The sequence below is a fragment of the Anopheles coustani genome, chromosome 3, assembly GCF_943734705.1.
Source record: "Anopheles coustani chromosome 3, idAnoCousDA_361_x.2, whole genome shotgun sequence".
Lineage (NCBI taxonomy): Eukaryota > Metazoa > Arthropoda > Insecta > Diptera > Culicidae > Anopheles > Anopheles coustani.
The window spans coordinates 91300080-91320494 of record NC_071288.1 but is presented as its reverse complement, the minus strand read 5'-3'; the positions used below and the strand labels follow the sequence as shown (position 1 = coordinate 91320494).

The following is a 20415-nucleotide window of genomic DNA, read 5'->3' as shown; positions in this document are numbered from 1 at the left end:
TAAAATGTGCATTAGTTGAGCCTGTTTGGCAAAACTGCACTTTAGAGGAAAAACATTCCCCCGCCAAGCTGTGTCCGCTCCAGTCCGTCATTCCATCTCAAGCAAAACCACAAACAAAACGGACAGCCGACCAGCCGAGAACCGAACTTTGCACTGCGACTTATCGCGTTCGTGCCGTCCTCCCCAGCATCATCGCGCGATAAATGCATGGGAAAGTTCGTCCACAACTTTCTCAATGGTCCCCACCCACGATCGGCCGTTGGACGTACATTTTTCTCCAGCGTCTCGGCGCGAGCTCTCGGAAAATAGAAGAAGAAGCAATCAGCGGAAAGATGGATGAAAACGATAGATGGATATAGTAGGGCGCTTTTGGAGATGGTGCCCTAGGGCAGAGCTAATGGAGTGTAAGTAGCGCCAGTAGCTAAGCATCCGCGCGAAAGGTTGTGTGGGAGAGGGGAGGGGAGGTGGTGGTGTGCTGATTATGGTAGCCCACACTCTTTAATAGATTTCATCAATCGGCCGGAAATTAACCCCCGGGTGGGTGGGTAAGATAAACGCACGCTCGGGGCAAAACACGAAAACAAACTGCCTGCTGGTATATGCGAAATTAAATGAATCTTCTTTTGATGTAGGAATTGAAATTATTTAGAAAGTGTGTTATACTCCATCACGAATCTACATGGCAACACAGATATGCACAAAAAAAAACATTGATCTGTTAATCTTAATCCAAGAATTACGGGCAAAGTTTATCGGATGATGATTCTCTTCAAGGGTTCCGGAAGGTATAAACAAACATTAAACATAAAATACACCGTAAGCCTATACCGTCCATCAAACCCGGGAAGCAAAACCAGCGAATCGCGTTCTTCAATCGCTTAACGTCGTTCCTCTTCCCATCGGCAATACTTCACCGCCGCATCATCCCGGGGAAAAAAGACTCGCGAAAAGCTTCGTCCTGTGTACCCTCACCCCCTCTCATCGGTGGTGAAGTTGGCGATTATTTATTTCCCGCGGCACGCGTCGCCAGTCACGACAAGCACGCGGCTTTCCTCGGCGATCCGATGGCGCACAGGAGGATGATGGAATACCTGAGGCAATGGGATATACGGTAGCGATTTAGTTTTTCTTTTGCTTTCCCATTTTCTTTCCTTACCCCCAAGCCTTCTCTTCAGCACTGAGCTTGTACTTTTCTCTAGTGCCCGTTCGATGGTTATCGGAATGCCTTAGGTACAGATATATGCCTCGATTGCAGCTTGGAGAAACGGTTCAGTTGGTTCGAATTCGAACGATTTTAATTAATCTTTTGCAAGCGACGCGCAGAGTATCGGAGCCACAATCGGAATGATAAATGGATGTTAAGAGGGTGGTGGTTCTGCGGGGAAATAAAGTTCAATTAATTGCTTCGTATATAAACCGCGGGAGAGTCGGATGGAGATTTACAAAATGTTTCCGTGGCAATACAGTTGAAGTATTTCTCATTCAGAAATAAAAATCACTGTCAATTTATTTTGGCACACTGGAAAGTATAAACTTTAAGATTTCTATTGTGTCTTTGTGTCGATGCGCACTAAAAGGATTGCTGTTGATTTCTTCCCGCACGCAATAAAAGAGTGTTCCATAAGGATTTTACTTAAGAAGACCATAAAATTGCCGTTTCCAGCTGAATGGAAAAGAATGCAAACGATTCCCTTGTGTCGAAGAATTTTTGCTTTTGCTCGAGTCGAGACTTGCGAATGAGTCAGCAACCAGCTACTACAGAGAGGAAGGTCTCTAGAGCCCGTTGTTGTTACGGCCTAATGAATGGTTCTACTGGATTGCGCAAATGGTTTAACAAACTACCGAGCTCTCGGCCACTATAAATGCGTTCCTTTTTTTTTCAATCCGCTAAGTAACTCTAGCGAACACACGTGTTTACTTTCGCGCTCTAGAGCTTAAGAGATCGGCATCGGTTGAACGTCAGAAGATCGATTGCTTGGAACGAATTACGACCCCTTGGACAAATGCTCTCCGGTTCGGGATCGGTGCAGATCTTACCACCGTGTGCAGATGGCGACACAAGGTAAATCGTTTTCTTTATGTGTTTCGCAATAATTGGCGTGATGGCGTCGGAGGCTTTGAGTTACTCATAAGACCGTATTTCTTCATGGGATTTTTCAAATGTAAGCAATAAAATAAATCATTTCATAATGTGTTGCCAAGTTCTTGGCTGAGAATGTGGAATTTGAAAAAATTATCAACCTCCGTACGTAGCGACCGCACATTGCTTTCGTTGTTTTGCGGTGTTCCGTTCGCTGCTGATAAAGCACTAGAAAATGTCAACGTGGTGCTAGAAATTCCCGAACCTTTTAGGTTGGGCCGTCGTAATCAGCTGTACCGAGCGATGACTTAATACCAGTGCCGTTTGCGTTCTGGAAGAGTGTTTTCTACGCATGGAAAAGCGAAAAAAAGAAGAAACTGTTCCATTATCGGTCGCGACACGACTTGAGTTTATTTCTATTGTTGACAGGTCTGTTCTTTCTTAAAGTGTGTTTTTTCGTCTCTTGAAATTGCACAACATGTGGCTGCAAACATGAGCCACTCGACCATGAACCATTTTTAATTCAGTCTACAATCAGTTATCGACTTGAGTTGAGTATTTTTTCCAAACACTCACTCACCGTCTAACTGTTTTCAAAATTTTAAATTCTGTACTCCACGTGGCCTTCTCGGGGGGGGAAAAAGAGACCCGTAAACACCCCCTTTTTTTTGGTACCCCGAAATGGAAAAGCCCAAGGTGCCCATGAGCGTTAAATCAATTCACACCATCGCGCTTCGGGAGCGTGTCGTGTTGGGTACGCGAGATAGAGAAGCGATCACTTTAGCCCCGTTTCGGTTCGGAAATGGTCATGAAATTAAACTCGTTTGCGCCGGCGAGCGCGGTTTTGCAATGCGCACCCGCCCAGCTCTCGATTATTGGCCTTGATTTGTTTAAATAAATAGATGCGCACTGCGAATTGTAAAACTGGCCGTTTGTTTCGTTGTCGCCGGCGCAGGCGTTGTTTTACGGCCGATGCCGTTCGTTTGTTTGCCCGAACCATCCGATGTGCCCATCGGAAAGACGCCACTTAGTTGGTCACATTTGGTTTTGGACAATTGACAGTTGATCGATTTAAGGTGTGTAGTAAAAGGCAAGGCGTGGGGGTGTCTCGGATTGTTCCGCTTGGTGATAATTGGTCTTTATCTCTTTTTTTGTTAAACACGGCAATGAAAACAAGCTCAATAGAGCAGGGATTGTCTCGGCTAGACCTCGACTAGATTTGTTTAGGTATATCTATTACAACTATTTTGATTTATTTCTTTTTATTGTTATCATTTTAGAATTCTGGTTGGTTGCATGACAAGGGAACATCATGACACATCGGTTATTTGATAATCGTTGCTTTGTTTGGGTTAAGACATCACGACGCAAGGGACTCAATAAACCCATCTCCGTTAATCCCCTGAACAAAGTTCATCCATGGTTGACGCGAAGTGTCCTGCCTTCAACCACCAACACGTGACGGACCCGAACGAACACAATGGCCCATTTGTCTGCATTGTAACGATCTCTTGATCGTCGATCGCGTCGTCCCGTTCGAGCGAAGATGGCCACGATGGATTTACAGACACATCATCGATCGTGTCGAAGTGAGACCTACTACCTAGCGATGGTATCAGGCTTCCCTAAACCATCATCTCCCCTAGCAAAGGGAAAAGAGGGAACCCGTCTGCGTCCCCATCCCTAATATGGGAACCCTTGGGGCAGACAATTGCTAATAGTCTTGTCGATAGATGGATGGATCGATAACCATCTCCCCCAATCGACTGTGCACGATCTTCTTTTTCGCAACTTACGGAGGCGGAAGAGTGGCGGCGCTTTTGGAAATTAAATTTAATTTCCCTCGGACGGATCCGTTTTGGTGCAACAATTTGCTTGCCATGGGAACCTCCCGGAAGCGGAATGAAGTGAAATGAAATGAAATTATGATTGCTAAATTGTGAAAGTATCGCGCTCCCGGTTCTTTTTGTGCCGTTCCGGTGGCAAAACGACGAGAGATTGCAGGGGCCGGACGGTCAAGTTCGTGAGTTTGCTATTAATAGTGTAATGGAACGATGGCTGAAAGAAGATCCTGTCTGTCGGGTTCGTGGAACAGGGATTTAGTTTTTAATTGTTGTCATAGCACCAGTCCTGGTCAGTGTTACGTATCGTCTGTCACGATCAAGGTTTACTACTCTGATGCGATTATGCGTAACGTCCAGACGGACAATGGAAAGAATGGGTTCCTTACAAGCAGCTTTGTAGACTTTAATTACGTCCCGAGGGGAGAATCTTTTGAACTACTTCCGCATCGATGGATATTATTCCATTATTATTCCATCCCCTGGTTTGTTCGTTCGCTTCCCAGAATACCAAAACCCGATTAGTTCAACCACCTCAATTGATGCAATCTCACAGACATCCTTTAATCCCTGTGGGCTCATTGATTACCTTTCTAATGTCTCTTCCGAGTAATGTCTTCTTTAGAAAGACATGCCGCATGCTCTCAGCAGGAAAGCCGCGCTCTCTTGATGGAGTTGTGGAAGCTTATTGAACCACAATCTTTGCGGCAGATTCTTTTCCGGATTATATTGGTTAGCATTTATTCCAAGAAGTGGTAGGCTCTTTTGTTACTCTGCTTGCTGTTTGGTCCTTTACAACGCTGATTTCTACCGTATTCTGTCCTGGTAACATAATAATAAATAATGCTGATTTCGTAGAAAATTCTTCGGGTTCAACATCGACGCTAAATACGCGTCGAGGTTCTTTGCGGTTTGCCAAACACGACTGGAGTTCAATTCTTGATTCGAGCGGTTATTCCACTCCTAGGACTACCTTTACAATTAGATCTCGATCGAAATGGCATCCAGTTACAAGGCTAGGTCATGTAAAAACAGTCGTAAAATATGTTATTAAATTTGGGAGAGCGATTTAATTTCAATTTTATGTCTATAATTTTAGATCACCAGTTTGTCAACGTACGATACTGCATTGCCAGTAATTCAACAACCATTTGTGTGGACTCTACCCCTAGAGCTTAGCAGAACGTTCACGCACGGGTGGAGCGGCGAATCGCGTACGTGTTTGCCTTCGGATGGACAGCATAGTAGAATCGCACTTATACCTATCGGACATCCGGTGGAAGTGTCTAATCGTGCATGAAGCTCATAGAAGCGTTCATTCTAAAAAGAAACCCTCCGCAGTACGTTAAAAATGTTGCCTACGGTCACCGGAAATGTCGAAGGTTTCCCTCGCATTGCATGTAACACACATACCGACGATGGCGTCGTTGTGTCCCCCGGTCGGAAAGTGGCCCCGATCTTGCCGTCAGCAAAAATTGCATCAAAGCAGCCGGGGGGGACCATACAACCCGGTAGCCCTTGAATTTTAAAGTGGAGAAGTGAAATTCTGATTTAAGGGTGAAAACAAAACGTTGTGTCTACGTTGGGGTGTGTGTGCGCGGCGGCTGTCAGGTTGCTGCTGCTGTTTCGTTTCATAATGCCAAGGGGACTGAAGTGAAAAACACCCAGTTTTCAACATTGGATAACATTCGAAGGAGTGAAAAGATTGCTTCTGCGGTTAGCAACGCGTGCACGCAGCAGGCCGGAGAGCGTGACTGGGAGAATCGGATGATAACCCTTGCTACCTGCGGCCTGATGGTGGGAAAACAATGGAAAACGCTAAAGAAAAGCCAACGGTAGTCGGTAGGCGCGTGGGGAACACCCACGAAACCAACCCTCTCCGTGGGTGGAAGGTTGCAAAGTGTTCCCAGTCTCCTCCCTATCGTTTATTTGAATTGTGGCCATCATCATAATGGTGCGTAACAGTGATAACGGTACAGATACACAGACACCATTCGGGGGAGGGAGATTGTTTTCATTTTCCATTTACGCCCCGCGAACCGCTCTATCCATCGCTCCCCGCCTACCTTTTGGGAAGGGTTCCCGCATTATTTTCCTTCCAGACAGAGGCCGTCAATAGAGTGTCAATAGGCCGCGGTGTTGGGCGTGTGAGGTTTTTTAAAATTGGGAAACGATTTACGCGAGGTCCAACGTGAAACCCCTAAACGGGCGGTCGGCGGGACAGACTTTACAAAAGTTTCAATCCAGCAAAATGGAGAACGGCATTACCGGGCGCGCGCACCTCGTACTCCCATCATCGAAAATGAAAATAATAAGGCAAGACGCAAGCGCTTCAGTAGGTCACAGCATAAGCGCAGCGCACGGTCGCATAAGAATTCAATCGCGGAACACGACGAAAGCACACGAGGAAGGCTTAAAGGCTTAGGAGCTCAAACGATCGGTGCTGCACTGCCGCCGCCGCCCGGCTGTGTGCATTGTTTGACACCAAATTGTCTTCATCATCTTGGGTGGTGGGTTGTTGGATGGATACATAATTTCTAGCCCGTTCTTCTGCACGCCAACGTTCACCCTTTTCGTGGGTTTATTTTGTTTGAGGCGCGCTGTGTCTGCATGTTCGGCAACGCACAATTTAGGAGCTTTTTATTCGCGCCGAAAGTGTTGCAGGCGAACGGTGACAGCATAATTGAACGGTGTGTTGTAATGGTGCCTACGAAAATGTTGGAAACCAAATTATGTGCCTCAAGAATGGTTTTGGTGCCACATCGTTGGCGTTCGAGTTGCATCGACCTGATCTTTGCCGTTAATAGTAGCGACATTACAATTCAAAAGAAACGTTTATGTGTCATAAATTTGCACACGAAATGTAAAAGCTAAAGAAATGGTTACACAATTTACGGTGCCTGTAATTTGTTTGCCACTTTCCGTTACAATCAATTTCTAATCACGGAAGGTGCTTAGCCAATCCAATAAAACAATCGTATTTTTTAACAGGTTATTTTATTTAATTGCTTCAAAGCCTGCTGGTCGTCAGTACATCAACGGGCGTTTCCTAGCTTTTCTATACCGAAAAGAGAAAGCTCTCCAACGGCACTATATGGTGAATAGATAAGATCGGCAGTTTCGGACGGGCCGCCCCGTGGTGCTTGTATTTTCCATCGAAATCGCACTAACTGTAAAATAAAACAACAATTTAACGTCAATTCAATTTCCCTTCTCCCGCCTGTGCGCCGCACGTACCTCTGGCAAAATGCAGTCGATTTTCATTCGGTTTTGCTTCTCCCAAGTTTTCTGCAGTTGCTTGGAGCTGCTAAGAAACTGTTAATATCCTCCTTTAGCCAGAGTTTGTGACTGTGCAACGGGCCAAACGGAACGAATTCCACATTAGCCCTCGCAGCACCAGTGTGGCACCGGCGTGTCTGCAAGGTTCGTGGTGCACAAAAGATAAACCCTAGTGCATGTGCAGTTTTGCACTACACCATCTTGCGCAAAGGCAACCCTTTTTTTCGATAAAGTGGCGGGGATGGGGTGAAAGAGCATTCGCATTTGTTTCGCACATGGCTATTTAGTAATTCCTCATTACAGGCATTTATGAACGAAGGCACAGCAGAGGCCTGGCCTGACTCGCGGAACAGGAAGGCAGTGTCTAAAACATATGCAACTCGGCACGATCATCCATGGAAATCGTGCCTCATGCACACGGTGTGGGAATTTAAGGCGGTCGGCGAAAAACTATGTGGTCAAAGCGCGGAACCCTCTAACCCTCCACGTGAGAGCTGAGGCTTGCGGAATTGTGGCTCCAAGTCCTAATCCGTGGTGCGGCATTATGTGTGTGTGTGTACCACAACTTAATCATTCGCGAAGAAAGGAAACACTTCTGGCCCTGGAGAGTCGGTTGATTGTGGCTGGCGACACTTGAACTTCCATTTGTACGCGTCTAAACTACAGTGTGTATAGACATGGAAACTGATTGCGACCCAAACAGTGAACTCCATTCACTTGTCGGAATTGAAATGCCTTCAGCAGTTTCTAAGTTTTGATCGCGAAAAGTTCACTGGTTGCCTCAAGCGGGTCCATACTAAAAGTAGTATACATGACGCAATTTATAAATCAATTGTGTTTTTTCAAAACGCCACTGAAACATAATTTATTTTCGGTAATTTAAAGTTGCACTTTTGCTGAAAAAGAATGAGATCGGTTGTAAAAATGTTTGCTCATTTTGTTCTTTATTAATGGCAAAGCTGCGTAATATGGTATCAACTTTCTAAACAACAGTTGAGTCACTGAAAGTAACAAATCTTTTGAAAATAATTACCCATTCAACCATTCGTATGATTGGACTTACACTTTAGTCAGCAAACGTTTATGAATCAGACATTTCCAATTTTCAAACATCAAGTACTTGCAGACGATATTCGTCCAATTCTGGAAAACATACTAAGCAACTGCCTGGGTTTTAAAAGGTGGAAGGAAACCCCCATCCGATATTCGGCACAACCGACCGGCATTGTGGTGGAGTTTATCGAGGCTGTTGGACGTTTAATGATTCTCAGATGCCGCCGATGATTCATCCAATGCCATCTGGTGTTGACTGTCCGACGCCGGGGTTGCATCCAGTGGGTAACCTGATCATCTTCTTATCGAGTGTCGGAAGCAGCGTCATGCACCTGGTGGGACCATTTTCATCGTTGAAGTGTAGTGAATGTAGTTTCCAACGGCAAGTGTTTATCCCAGGCAAGTGATTCCCACTCGCACAACCGTGCGCAACCGGTCGTGAACTATCATTTCGCTGTTCCGATAGCATTATTAGCCGGCTCTCGCACGCCATCACTACACTCTACCTCGTTTACTTTACGATGCCCTTGACGGACCGTTGTTCGATGCTATCGGTTTGCAACTGATGAGAGAGTTTCTTGCACCGGGTTTGTTTCAATGTCGAAGCACAAGTGTAGGAGGAGTTTGTTTTTAACCGGGACTGGACTCGGTAAATGTTGTGTAAGTGCCCAGCCGGCATCAGCATATGGCAGGGCAACTTCCCAGCGTCGCCGTGTACGATTTATCACGTTAATGGAGATGAGATCTCGGAACATAACATCTCCGCGCGGTTTCGCATCGGGGGAGTCCAAAAGGCAACAGAGGAGACCGTCTTGGAAATTGCTCACGAAACCCCTTCTTATCATTGCGTGTGATCTTTCTCTACGGAAGCTCTGTCCAGAGCATCCGCCTCGTGTATGATTAGTACTAGGTCTAGGTCACAGTAAACTTCATAACTGTTTATTGGTTGCTTTATTAGTTCCAACTAAACTTCATCGAATGTCATCGATGGAACAGGAACTCAACGTCATATGTCATACTTCGCTGTGGGCATACACGTGGTGTATCCCCGATACAAAACTCTGCCGTCACAACGACACGAACCAAACAAACTCGCACACGGCCGCAATTCGGAAGTGGTGTGGTTTTCGTTATCAAGCCAACGCAGTATTCTGTAGTGTTGGAAAGCAAGCAGTATGCTTCGATGCCTATTTGCGTGGGTACGACGGCTGATAAGGGCCAATTGCCAAAGCAAAGCTCGAATCGCGCATGATGGGGAGAAGGTCGTCTATATTAAATATCAGGAGAGCATTTAGCGCTTTTAGCGTTGCTTTTGTAGTTCGTTTCAGGGTGCCCCGTTAGCATCACCTCCCGGTGGTTTCAGCTGGTGCTGAGGTTCTGACCGCCGTTCGATTGACCGAGTAAGTAGGGCGTCGTATTTCGTGACTAAAGGTGCTGTGACAAACCAAACGTTCGAAAAGAGGCCCCCATCGTGACTCATATGGTTGTCTGTAATCAAATCTCGATAGTAAAGTACGTCGTTGGTGGAACTTTGGAGAGGTTTTTAAAACACTAGTGGTTATTCTGTGAAATCCCCAAAATATCTCATCATCACCCATTAATTAACATCTCACGGGCGATGACACATACCGTGCCACAACTACACCCCCAGACCCAGACCATCAGCAAACAACACTTTATCGGCAAACGAAAGTAAAATCTGTGTACTCGGTGTGGCCACACAGTGTGTTCCTCCAGAACCGCGGGTGCTGTATGTGTCGGTGTGATAGCACACCAAGCAGAACACAGATCACAACCGGTCCCTTTGGAGGTTGGCGCCAACTTTAGCTCGCTCGATTTCTGGTGGTACCGTTGTAAATACCGGTTTTACTTAAACTCCAGCCGCTCGACCGATGTGGTGTGTGTTGTTTGCTCGGTACGGCAGTGTTGCTGAATGTCGTCAGTCTCACCCTACCCCCCGTGAGGGGTGAGGAGTGAGCACGTCACAACGTGACTGACGTGCACGCACACGGTAGTGGTGGAAGTCCTTCTTGTTTATTTTATTACGAAAACCAATGATCATGAGCCTCAGGTGGAGGAGGCAAGGGTTCGGTGGTAAGTGAGGCTTTTGAGATGCGACTACCACCGGTTGGTGGTGTACCGTTTTACAAACCCCCCCAAACAGTAGCTTTGGGCGTGATACATCGCAAACAACGAGGTGCCAATGGCAGATTTGATGACGAAATCACGACTTGGAGGAAATTGCATCTGAAGAGCGAAGTCTGCAGTCAGTCGGATTGGTCCGTAAATGCCAATCGTGATCATGCTGACCCGAGAAACTGGACTGTATCCGAAACAGGTCCTGAATGCCTGTCGAAATATTTGCTACCAAAAAGACAAATACAGCTGACAGACGGCGCGTGAAGTATTTAATCTCTCAAGAGGTTGTCGTCTTCCCGCTGAATCTACTTTAAGTATCAGCATATGCCCGTTGAATCACTTTGATGTGAAACCAGTCAAACGCCTAGAGGTGAATAATATCCCAAGTTTATTGGTTTCCGTAAGATGATCTAGACACGTGCCATCGAGCCTGGGTGGGGGCTAGTGAACAGCTTTCTTTTGTTCCCATCAACACGTGTCAGACATCACCATCCCTCGCATTCAATTATGCTCGCAGATGGAAGCTGCCGTTCATCCTGATATGCATGGCTCCCTGAAAATTTTACTGAAAATGACCAACTTTGTCGAGGCAACTAACCATCGTCTCCATCGTTGTTTATACTGCAGACGTATATCTCACGTGTTTCTCCCTGGCATGTGACAGTCGTTTACGGAACTGGGAAAGACTGGGTTAATGATCTTGAAGAAGGTCCTCTTGCTCCTCGGAAAGAGGAAAATGGTAACAATGCCAGCTGGATTGCATCCAACGTTTGCGGGTCACGTTGGCTGGCACTCTGGCCTACTCGATCACGTGTGGGAGTTGTGGCGGAGACAAAAATGATGGCGATTTAAAAAAAAAGTTACCTTTCGGTTGTGTTCCACCCTCGCAGTTAGACCACTTCTTCCCTGAATAAAAAGCTTGATGAAGGAGCGGTAAGGGGAAACAACAAATGTCACTAACCTCGATATAGACGGTAGTACGCAACCGTATGGTTGGATTACATGTGTTTGGCTGGTGCACGACGATGCAGGATGAAACGTGCGAAAATGACGGTATCGAGTGACTCATGTTGGACGGTATTCGCCGTAGGATCGACTTTGGTGTAGGAGAATCTATAGTTTTTGGACATCAATTGTCGTGATCTGTTTTGCCAACACGAAGAAGATTACAACACGGATTGTAACGTAGAAATCAGTACAACGACAAGAAGAACCGCGCCTACCGTGACTACCGTATTTTCACAAATGTATCGAACACTCTCACTCTTTCTTTCGAGGGTGGTTGCCTAGTAACTTATATCAATGATTCATTTGCTTTCATATGACGTTTATCGGTACTTTCCAGAGCGCATCTAGTAGGCCGTGTAGTAACATGTTTTACATTTTTTTCGGTTCTCTTTCCAGACGCGCGTAATAAAACCCTCTGCGTGTGCAAAAATCTCTCGCTACAAGCGGTCGGAAGACATGCATCATTATCGTTGAATTCCGCTGTTGAGGAGCCAGCATTTGCACGAAGGAGGAGAGAGGGTAAAATTCGGGGTGTAGAACAGCATTCGTCGAGGAAGAAACCCCCTGCGTTCGGTGCCAGTTTTAAACGTAACACGATCTCTGCCGGTTGGAAGTTTTAACCGCAGCACAACAGTAAGCACACACGACAGCCAAAATGGTGGATTACTACAAAGTTCTGGATGTGTCCAGAACGGCCACAGAAGCCGAGATAAAGAAAGCGTAAGTGTATATCAAGAAACGAGTGGTGGAGACCGGCTATTGCAACCGTATTGCATCATCACTTTTGTTTTGTGTTTGCTTTTAGGTACAAAAAATTAGCCCTACGATGGCATCCAGACAAAAACCCCGACAACCCGGAAGAATCCAATAAGCGGTTTAAGGAAATTTCGGAAGCCTACGAAGTGTTGTCCGATGGTAAGTTGTTGCGTTGAAGAATCTGAGCGCCGTGCGTACTAAATTTTGGTGACTTGAAGATGATGCAAAATCTGGTGGAATGATGTTTAAGGATTGGGTTTCAACGTAGAATCCGGAGGGTTTCAGGTTTGAAATCACACGAAAGAGGTTCCCATTCATCATTATTACCGTAGTTACCGGGAGAGGTTTCTCAAAACTGTTTAACCCACCCATGATATGGTCTTTCGTCGTAGCCTACAAACGACACATCTACGACAACCGGGGCACCAGGAAGGGTGCGGCCGGCGCTGGGACCGGTGCTGGCACCGGTGGCGGATTCGGCAGCGGCACTGGCAGCTACTCAGCCTACACCAACCGCGACTACAGTCGCAATGGGGGCTATGACCATTTCCATCACCATCGCTACGGCACTGGCGGCAGCCGCTACGGCTCTTCCGCCGGTGGCCGGGAGAATGGCAGTAGTCGTACGTTTTCGTTTAAGGGATTTTTTGAGACGACGCCGTTTTTCCGCTTCTTTGGTAGAGTTTGATGTACATTTTCGAGCCCGCTTAGTTTTTCTTTTTTTTTTATTTCATTGCTCGTCCATGTTCGCAGTGGCATGGTTTTTTTTGTTTCGTTTGACTTGACTTGAAAGCAGAGCAGAGCTTGCTGCTCTCCCTTTTGACTAACTGGTAGAAACTATTTTGTCGTAACTAAAAATGTGCTCTGGACTATGGTCACCGAGTTTTTTTTAGGTTTTAAAAGCTTTTTTTATCTCAATATTCACAACCCAAAGAAAGGGCATAAAGAAAATCCCTATGTTGTTCGTTTTTTAACTGAATAATGTTTTTGATTTGGATTTTCAATTAGTCTTCTTCTCTTACTCATAATTCTAATGTGTTTGAAAGCGAAACGAAAGTGATGAATTGAAAATGCTTCCAGTGACTAACTCAGGCTTTGTTTCTATTTTTAATTTTGTATCGTACTAAGTACTGTTTTTAACGCTTGTGGAATTTCTTTAGGAAAATCTGAATTCAAATTCGTTAAAAAACGAAAATTCGGACAAATTTTCCAGAGTTGTGCCTACAGTTGCATACTTTACGGCGCTAAAGGCATACCATAAAATCCGCATTTTTCTATAATTTGATTTCTCACTAAAAATGGGTTAAAATTTGTATGTTTGTGGTTAACAGAAGTGGGTAATTTTGGAAGGAAAATCAAAGTTGCGTTTGTGATACACGAACAAGACCGTTTTCTTTCGGCTTTTAATCTGGTTGATGCTTTCTAAAACAGAACCTGAAAAAACATTCGACTTGCCTTTTCAGTCCTTTCTTGTGGACTAATTTGACTAACCCGGAGTGATTTGCACAAGTGCTGTGCGTTTTTATATGTACCTACTTACCGCCGCCTGTCTGCCTGTCCCCCGCTAATGGTAAGCTAATGTTTTTCCCCCCTCTCTACATGCAGAAAAGAAAAGACGCATCTACGATCAGTACGGCAAGGAAGGACTGGTTAACAACGGCTCCTCCGATCGGTATCATCAGAGCACACGGCACCGGCGACACAACGGCAGCAATGGAGCCGGCATGGATGACTTCGAGTTCTTTGGCTTCCCGTTCACATTCCGTGACCCGGAGGAGGTGTTCCGGGAATTCTTCGGCGGATCACCGTTCGATGAGCTTTTTAGAAGTGAGTACGCGTGGGGACGGTTCTGATTGCTGTGAATTAACTTACTGACCGTAATTGTTTGTCCTTCTCTTTTCAAACCTTTCAGTTAGTCAGCCCGCACATCACAATGGCCGCCGAGCGAACGGAGCGAACGGTCATCATCACCACCACCATCAGCGACACTCGCACCCGCAGAACATCATCTCGTCGCCGTTCATGTCACCGTTCATGAGCATCAATCTGATGGATGATTTCTTCAACGCCGGCCACGTCGGACACCGAGGCGGTGGCATCAGTTCCATCTCGGAAATCACCATGGGCGGCGGCGGCCCTGTCAAGCGTACCTCAACCTCCACCACGTTCATCAACGGCAAGAAGATGATGACGAAAAGGTACACATATCGTATTATCGGTTAGCACACTTAAGATTCTTACCCCCTTTTGCTCACCTTCTCTTCATTCCTCTCCACTCTTCTAGGGTGTACGAGAACGGTACGGAAACGGTTATGTCCTACGAGAACGATGTACTAAAATCAAAGACTGTCAATGGGGTCGCTCAAGCTATACCATACAACCATTAATTCACTCGGAACTATATTAGAGCGGTGTCCCTCTCGAATGCTGGCCGAAGGACGAAGATGAAGATGATGGATGACAAGCGAATGAAGAAGTGATGGGGAAAAGTCGAGGGAGGAGGCGGCAGTGAATTAAACAAACAATTATTTTCGTATAGCTACCGAACGTAGGTTTAGTAATACAAATAATAATATTAATTCAACTACAAAAGGTAGGAAAACGCTCTACGAATAATTTATGAGGGATCGCGAAAGAGAAGGAAATCAAATGTGGCCGAGGTGGAAAACACGGCTTCGTTTAAAGGAAGCAGAGAAGAAAATGATAAGAAACTACGATTGGAGACTGGTACTTAGGATGTCTGCTGGTGAGGAAAGTCGTGAGGACAACTGGAGGGAAAGTAGCGGTTGTGTATTCGAATTATTTTTTTTATCTGCCTCATTCCTACCCTGGTTGGCTACAAGGAAGAGTTTCAGTCGAGATTCTCCCCTCGACGGATTCAAGACTTTGTTCCATCGCACGTGGCTCGTGTTCAGACCGGCCTACGCGCTTGGCTACCGTCAACCTCAACCATTTTTATTGTATGAATTAGTGTTTTCAGTTTTCACAAAAATTAATCAAATATTCAGTACCATGAATTGAGTTTGCGAACCATGTTTTCCACTCTTCAAATAAGCTCAAAACGCGTGACACGATTGGAAACCACTGATTTATCCAGCTTGCCCATGAAAACCAGCACTAGAGACACGCTGCAAAACTAGTAGCAAAGCAGAAATGATACAGAATTTAAAAAATGGAACTAATAAAAGCTGAATTTAGTAGTGTGAGGAAATGTTTAGGCAAGCTCTACGCCAAGTCAAAGATCCGACGGATGGTAACTAGCGACCAATGAAACACAAGCTGATAAAAAGCCCATTTTTTGGAGGTAGAGTTAACAGGCGATGCTAGAAGAAAAAGGAAAACAGAAAGAGAGAGAGAAAGGGCGTGGAGGACAGTAAAAATAAATCTGCTTTACCTTTACGTGACTGCCGGAAAAAGAGATATGTTGAGTTCGTTTTGTAGTATTTTTCTGTTAGATGGCGATCGCAGCATCTCTCATAATCCCCAATCCGCTAACACGAACGAGAAGAGGCCGAAAAACACCAACGCAAACGGTGCGGTGTTTTTCCTTTCCTTCCATCGGGCGGTACTGTAAAATATTTTCACTTACTACTATTTGTTGTGTATTTCGTTTTTAAGTGCACGTCGGATTAGGATTTCGCCTATTTTGTAAGTATGAACTAAACTAATGTAGTGGCCGCGTCTGAAAGAATGGCGGGTTGGCGCCAAGGCTAGAAATGAAAATATAAAAAAGTTAGCCCATTATATCTTCTTCTGTGTGTACGTGTGTGTGTGTATGATTTTGTTTCGAAGAGTTATATTTTTCCTTTTAGGTTTTTGCATTCGTTTCCGCTGGTAAGGGCCTTGCCGAGTATATTATATACACCATGTGTTGGGCAGGCAACGGCGTGGTCGAGGTTCTAGAAGGAAGGATTTTTAAATAATACGAACAAATTATACCAAGTAGTAATCCATAAACAGTTGAATGTTTATATTGACAAAAAACGAGGGGGCAGAAGCACCATGAGAAGTAAATATGTGCAGTAGGAGAATTTAAAGTAATCTTTAGTTGTAAAGTGAATAAGAAAATCAGAACGACGATGTTAAATATCGATGAAATGAGAGGAAAAAGTATTCTGTTTCCGTACCCTAAAGATCGAAACGTAGGAAACGCAAAAGTAAAACAAAAAGAAACATTCCCGCAGTATGACTCGATTGATCGTAATTTTGTGTACTTGTATAAAAATATCCTTGAGATGGTTTTCGGTAACACGGCATGTGTTTGCGATGCAAAGGAATGCATTAACTATCGCTAACAAACAAGCAAGCTAACAAGCATACGCGTTAGCGGTTACAATAGAGTAGTAGAACCGATAGAAGATAAACCAAAATCTGCAGATCAAAATAAACCCTTTACTGTACACGAACAAGTTAACCTATAATCAAGTAAAACAGCAGCACTGCGGGGGAGAACATAAACCTCTTCAGCCAAGTGAAAACCAAAATCAGATGAACAATATAACAAATTTCCAACATTTGCGCGTTGAAGTACGTTGACTAATCCCAGTGTATCGTGTTTGTGCTTCCTTAGAGACCGTTTCTACAGACTACTTAGTTTGAAAAACAGCCCCGAAACGATATCACATTTGTGAACTGGAAAAATGGTAAACTCATGGGTTTATTCACAGCTTGGTTTTTATTAACTTTAGATTGTATTTTACGTTCTAGACATTGCTAACCTTACAAACCAAAATTCGATTATCAGTATTACCAGTATATTACAATTACAGTTGCACTCTGGGGCCTCATTTTTGGTGCTTGAGAGACTACGACGAGGACGATAAACGGTGCGCAGCGATCATCATTCCCTTTTCAATTTTACGGATAGGATAAGAATTAAAATTTTCAAAAAAAGTTATCACTAAATAATACAGAAAAGAATCAAAAATACTTAACAACGCTTTAAGAAATTGGAGGATTAAAAAAAATAACAACTGGAAACGAGCGGCATGTTCTTTTCTTCAACATAAAAATGAAGATAGTCGATAGTGTGCAGTGCTTCGCGCTCGCTGGTTTCGTCAATTAGTTAAATGTCCAGCAGCAGTGTGATCTTCCCTAAGTTTTTCCATGTCCTTCGATTTGGTTCACCAACAATACAAGTCTAATCAAGGAAACTCTGGTCAAACAAATATCGTCCTCAGTCTATCGATGTCTCTCGTCGCTTCTTGAGGCCCAGTCCGGAGGGTGTTCATTCTTCTGGGCAGCATGACTCGATTCATTATCTCCGCGCGTACGCAGAAACATATTCGCGCACCTTCGCCTGGAAGCGTTCCTTGTCTTTGGAATACTGTTCTGCCGCCTCGATGTTGAGCGGGTCGTCGAAGTTAAGCAGATCCTAAAGCGGAATGGAAAGACGGCCGTTACATCGAGGAGCCGGGGCACGGAAATGTCCTTCCGTCCGATATACGGAACACTTACGGTGAATAGTGAATTGAGGCCCCAGATAACGTCCTTTAGACGGCGCGTTGGGGCCCACCCGAGCCCATCGATCGAGTTCAGTCTGAGTAGCGAGAGGCAGATGTCACCGTCGACGGAAATGTTCGGGTGCCAGAGTTTGGTAAGACATTTGACTTTCGGTGGCTAAAAACGTGTGCGATAGTGAGTGAACAAAATGTCCCCCCGGTGGGTTAGTTTAATGCCCTGCGCTTACCGCCATGTTGTACTCCTCGGGTACGAGCACGCTGAATTTAAAGCGACCGCCACACCAGAACCCTTCGCTCGGCGTGATGACTAGTGTGAACTCGCTCAGCACGTTCGGATCGTGAAACGTGACTTTGCAGGTGGTCGGTAGGTTCTGTTCCAGCTCCTGCACCTCCTTTACCAGCAGAAACTCGCGGATGGATATCCGCTTCGGGGCGTCCGACAGTGTCCCCGCACCGTTCGGACCCGTGGCGGATCCACCGTTACCTCCGCCACCGCCACTGTTGGATTCTTTCTTCTTCCGGGCCAATGTGATCATGGTTCCGTCCTGGTAACCGTTTGAGTTTCAGCAGAATAGAATATATCTCCCAGCGACGTTGGTGAATCACGATCGCATTGGGTTTTCCTGTTTCCGTTTTCCCACGACCAACGTTACCAAAACAAACACGGAAGCACACGGAACACTTTTGCGTCCACTAAAAGAGACCTTAAACCATACGGGTTATCTTCTTATCACATACGGTGTTACGTTTAGTACATTCAACACACATAAATTCAACGTTTTACAGCTACAAATAGTCCCTTTTCATCCGTTTTTCATGTAAAACTATCGCTTTGCACTACGCTAATGTTTTTCTTTCGTCGTAGTCAGGGTTGCTTCATACAAAACATGTCAGATTGACAGCACGAAACCGAACAAGGTTATTAGAGCCAAATTCTAAAGTCACTTCGATTTCAAAATTTTTAAAATTTGTTTTTTTTTTAATTTGATTTAAAAGTGTGATCAAATACTATGAGAACATCTTGTCACTGTTTTCTGCATTGTTGTACAACATTTTTGGTTAATTTTGTGATAAAAATATTTTCATTTTCATCATCAACTGGATGCCAGGTGTGCCGAACTAGGCGCACGTGGCGCAAATAATGCACTGGAAAAGGTTTATTTTTCTAAAACCGTTTTGTTTGTTGAATATATAATCAAGAAACGAAGAAGCCTCCACTATTTTAAGAAATGACTCATCGTGACAAACCGTCCAACATATCTATGGTCTTGGGTCACCAACAATTTGGCGTGATCATCCCACAGTCACTTCGGTTGTTGATCAGTTCGCTACAGGTGTTGTTCGCAAACGGTGCTCGAAGCCAGATTATGATGTCACGCGCAAATGGACGTGTAATTTTGGTCAATCGATTGGTTTTGGCCCTTTTCGTTACGATGTGCCAAGGTTCACCGGTGCCTGATTCTGGGCCGGGCATTGAGATACAACCGGCAGGTAAAAGGGTGTGCGTAGATTAGGAATGAGTTGTTAATTAATAGTTGAACAAATTTTTTCTTCTTTTGTATTAGCATTTGCTACGGATGGAAAACTGGACTACTTAGTTGTTGGAGAGCGAGTAGGTAAGTCAAAAGTGTTAGTCTCTGTAAATCGCTAAAGTATCTAGATTGCTTTTTTTCGGGTCCAAAAATCGATCATCGTTACATCTAGGAATTTGTTTAGCTTTTCTCCACCCGGATGTTAAAAGACGGTCAATAAAAAAAACTTATACTCATACTTCAATCCCTTTTCTTACAGGTGCCTTAGAAAACCAATCACAGGGAAATAACCAACCCGCGATCGTTAACCAACAACCCCAGAATCAGGCTCCACAAGTTCTGCAACAACCACAAGCTCCACAACAACCACAAGCCCCACAACAACCACAGTATTATCAACCGCAATATCCCGAACCTCAACAACAGCTACCACCATACCAACAACCTTCACAGTACGGTTCCTACCCAGGCCCAGCAGCGGTTCGACCGGGCCAATACCAACCATACGCAAACCGTCCATCGTATTCTGGTAAGGAAGTGTTGATTTCGATGACAAATTATATTTCGGAAGGCTAAGGCGCGGCCACTTGTGCGTCACACCGAGCCATTTGCTATCGCAAAACAGGTTCCACCGAATCGGTTAAGCGGTTCGTCGTAGCGGTTCGTCAACATTTCTTACGTCCAAAATCACACTTTCACCTCGATTTCGCATGTGCTTGCCACGCGCCTTATTATTATTTTGATATTTTTAGATCCTCTGGGACTGACATCTTTGACTGGGACAGGAACTCTCGCACAGCAGATCATACGGCCAGCAGCAGCAGGAGCCGCTCTCTTGGGTTCTGCTTTATTGTAAGCTTTCCGTACTGTTCTGAAAGGAAAATATGAATTATCATGATTAAGGTTCGTAATTCTTCTCTTTCCAGATTTGGCTAAATACAATCATGTCAAGGAACCATGGAAATGATAAAGTGATCAACCACGTGGCACTGTTCGTTAAATCAAATCATATTCGGAGTTTGTAATTAAATCATACCGTTCTACATAAAACGAAAAAAGTTAAAATAAAGATACAATTTCGAATTTTCAGTTAGAAAACAAAACCGTTCATGGAGTGTGCTGGAGAAAACCGACAACAGACAACTAACACCTGGATTGAAATATATTTCAGGTATGATCTTTGGCAAACTTTTTGTTTCTCCAAAATATTTAACATAATGTGATGCTCGGAGATCGATGCACTCCGGTGCATCTTAGCTCTGTCT

At 44.7% G+C, this 20415-nt stretch overlaps 2 protein-coding genes across 3 annotated transcripts in view; one reads left to right on the top strand and one right to left on the bottom strand.

The window, feature by feature from the left end:
• Positions 1 to 15900, top strand: part of LOC131260655 (dnaJ homolog subfamily B member 6) — a 32136-nt gene extending 16236 nt beyond the window's left edge. Inside the window, exons 2-7 of one of the 2 annotated variants that reach the window (XM_058262441.1) lie at positions 11797 to 12120; positions 12206 to 12315; positions 12549 to 12833; positions 13762 to 13983; positions 14069 to 14354; positions 14441 to 15900. In XM_058262441.1, coding sequence (XP_058118424.1) covers positions 12056 to 12120; positions 12206 to 12315; positions 12549 to 12833; positions 13762 to 13983; positions 14069 to 14354; positions 14441 to 14543 — 1071 coding nt within the window. In that variant the 5' untranslated portion in view covers positions 11797 to 12055 and the 3' untranslated portion in view covers positions 14544 to 15900. The remainder of the gene's footprint in view (positions 1 to 11796; positions 12121 to 12205; positions 12316 to 12548; positions 12834 to 13761; positions 13984 to 14068; positions 14355 to 14440) is intronic. The other variant, XM_058262442.1, reaches the window with a different exon arrangement.
• Positions 15901 to 17027: 1127 nt separating this feature from the next.
• LOC131272464 (NEDD8-conjugating enzyme UBE2F-like) lies at positions 17028 to 18474 on the bottom strand. The gene is made up of 3 exons (XM_058274203.1): positions 17846 to 18474; positions 17614 to 17775; positions 17028 to 17530 (listed from the first exon to the last, which is right to left on the bottom strand). The coding sequence occupies exons 1-3, from the start codon at positions 18152 to 18154 to the stop codon at positions 17414 to 17416; spliced, it is 588 nt and encodes a 195-aa protein (XP_058130186.1). The 5' UTR covers positions 18155 to 18474; the 3' UTR covers positions 17028 to 17413.
• Between the last annotated feature and the right edge of the window lie 1941 nt (positions 18475 to 20415).

Excerpts from the sequence above, each read along its gene's own strand:
- LOC131272464 (XM_058274203.1), bottom strand. The coding sequence starts at position 18,154 with ATGATCACATTGGCCCGGAAGAAGAAAGAATCCAACAGTGGCGGTGGC. Across the intron at positions 17,776-17,845 it reads CCGAGGAGTACAACATGGCG|CCACCGAAAGTCAAATGTCT; the intron begins GTAAGCGCAGGG and ends ACACGTTTTTAG. Across the intron at positions 17,531-17,613 it reads GCCTCAATTCACTATTCACC|GATCTGCTTAACTTCGACGA; the intron begins GTAAGTGTTCCG and ends ATTCCGCTTTAG.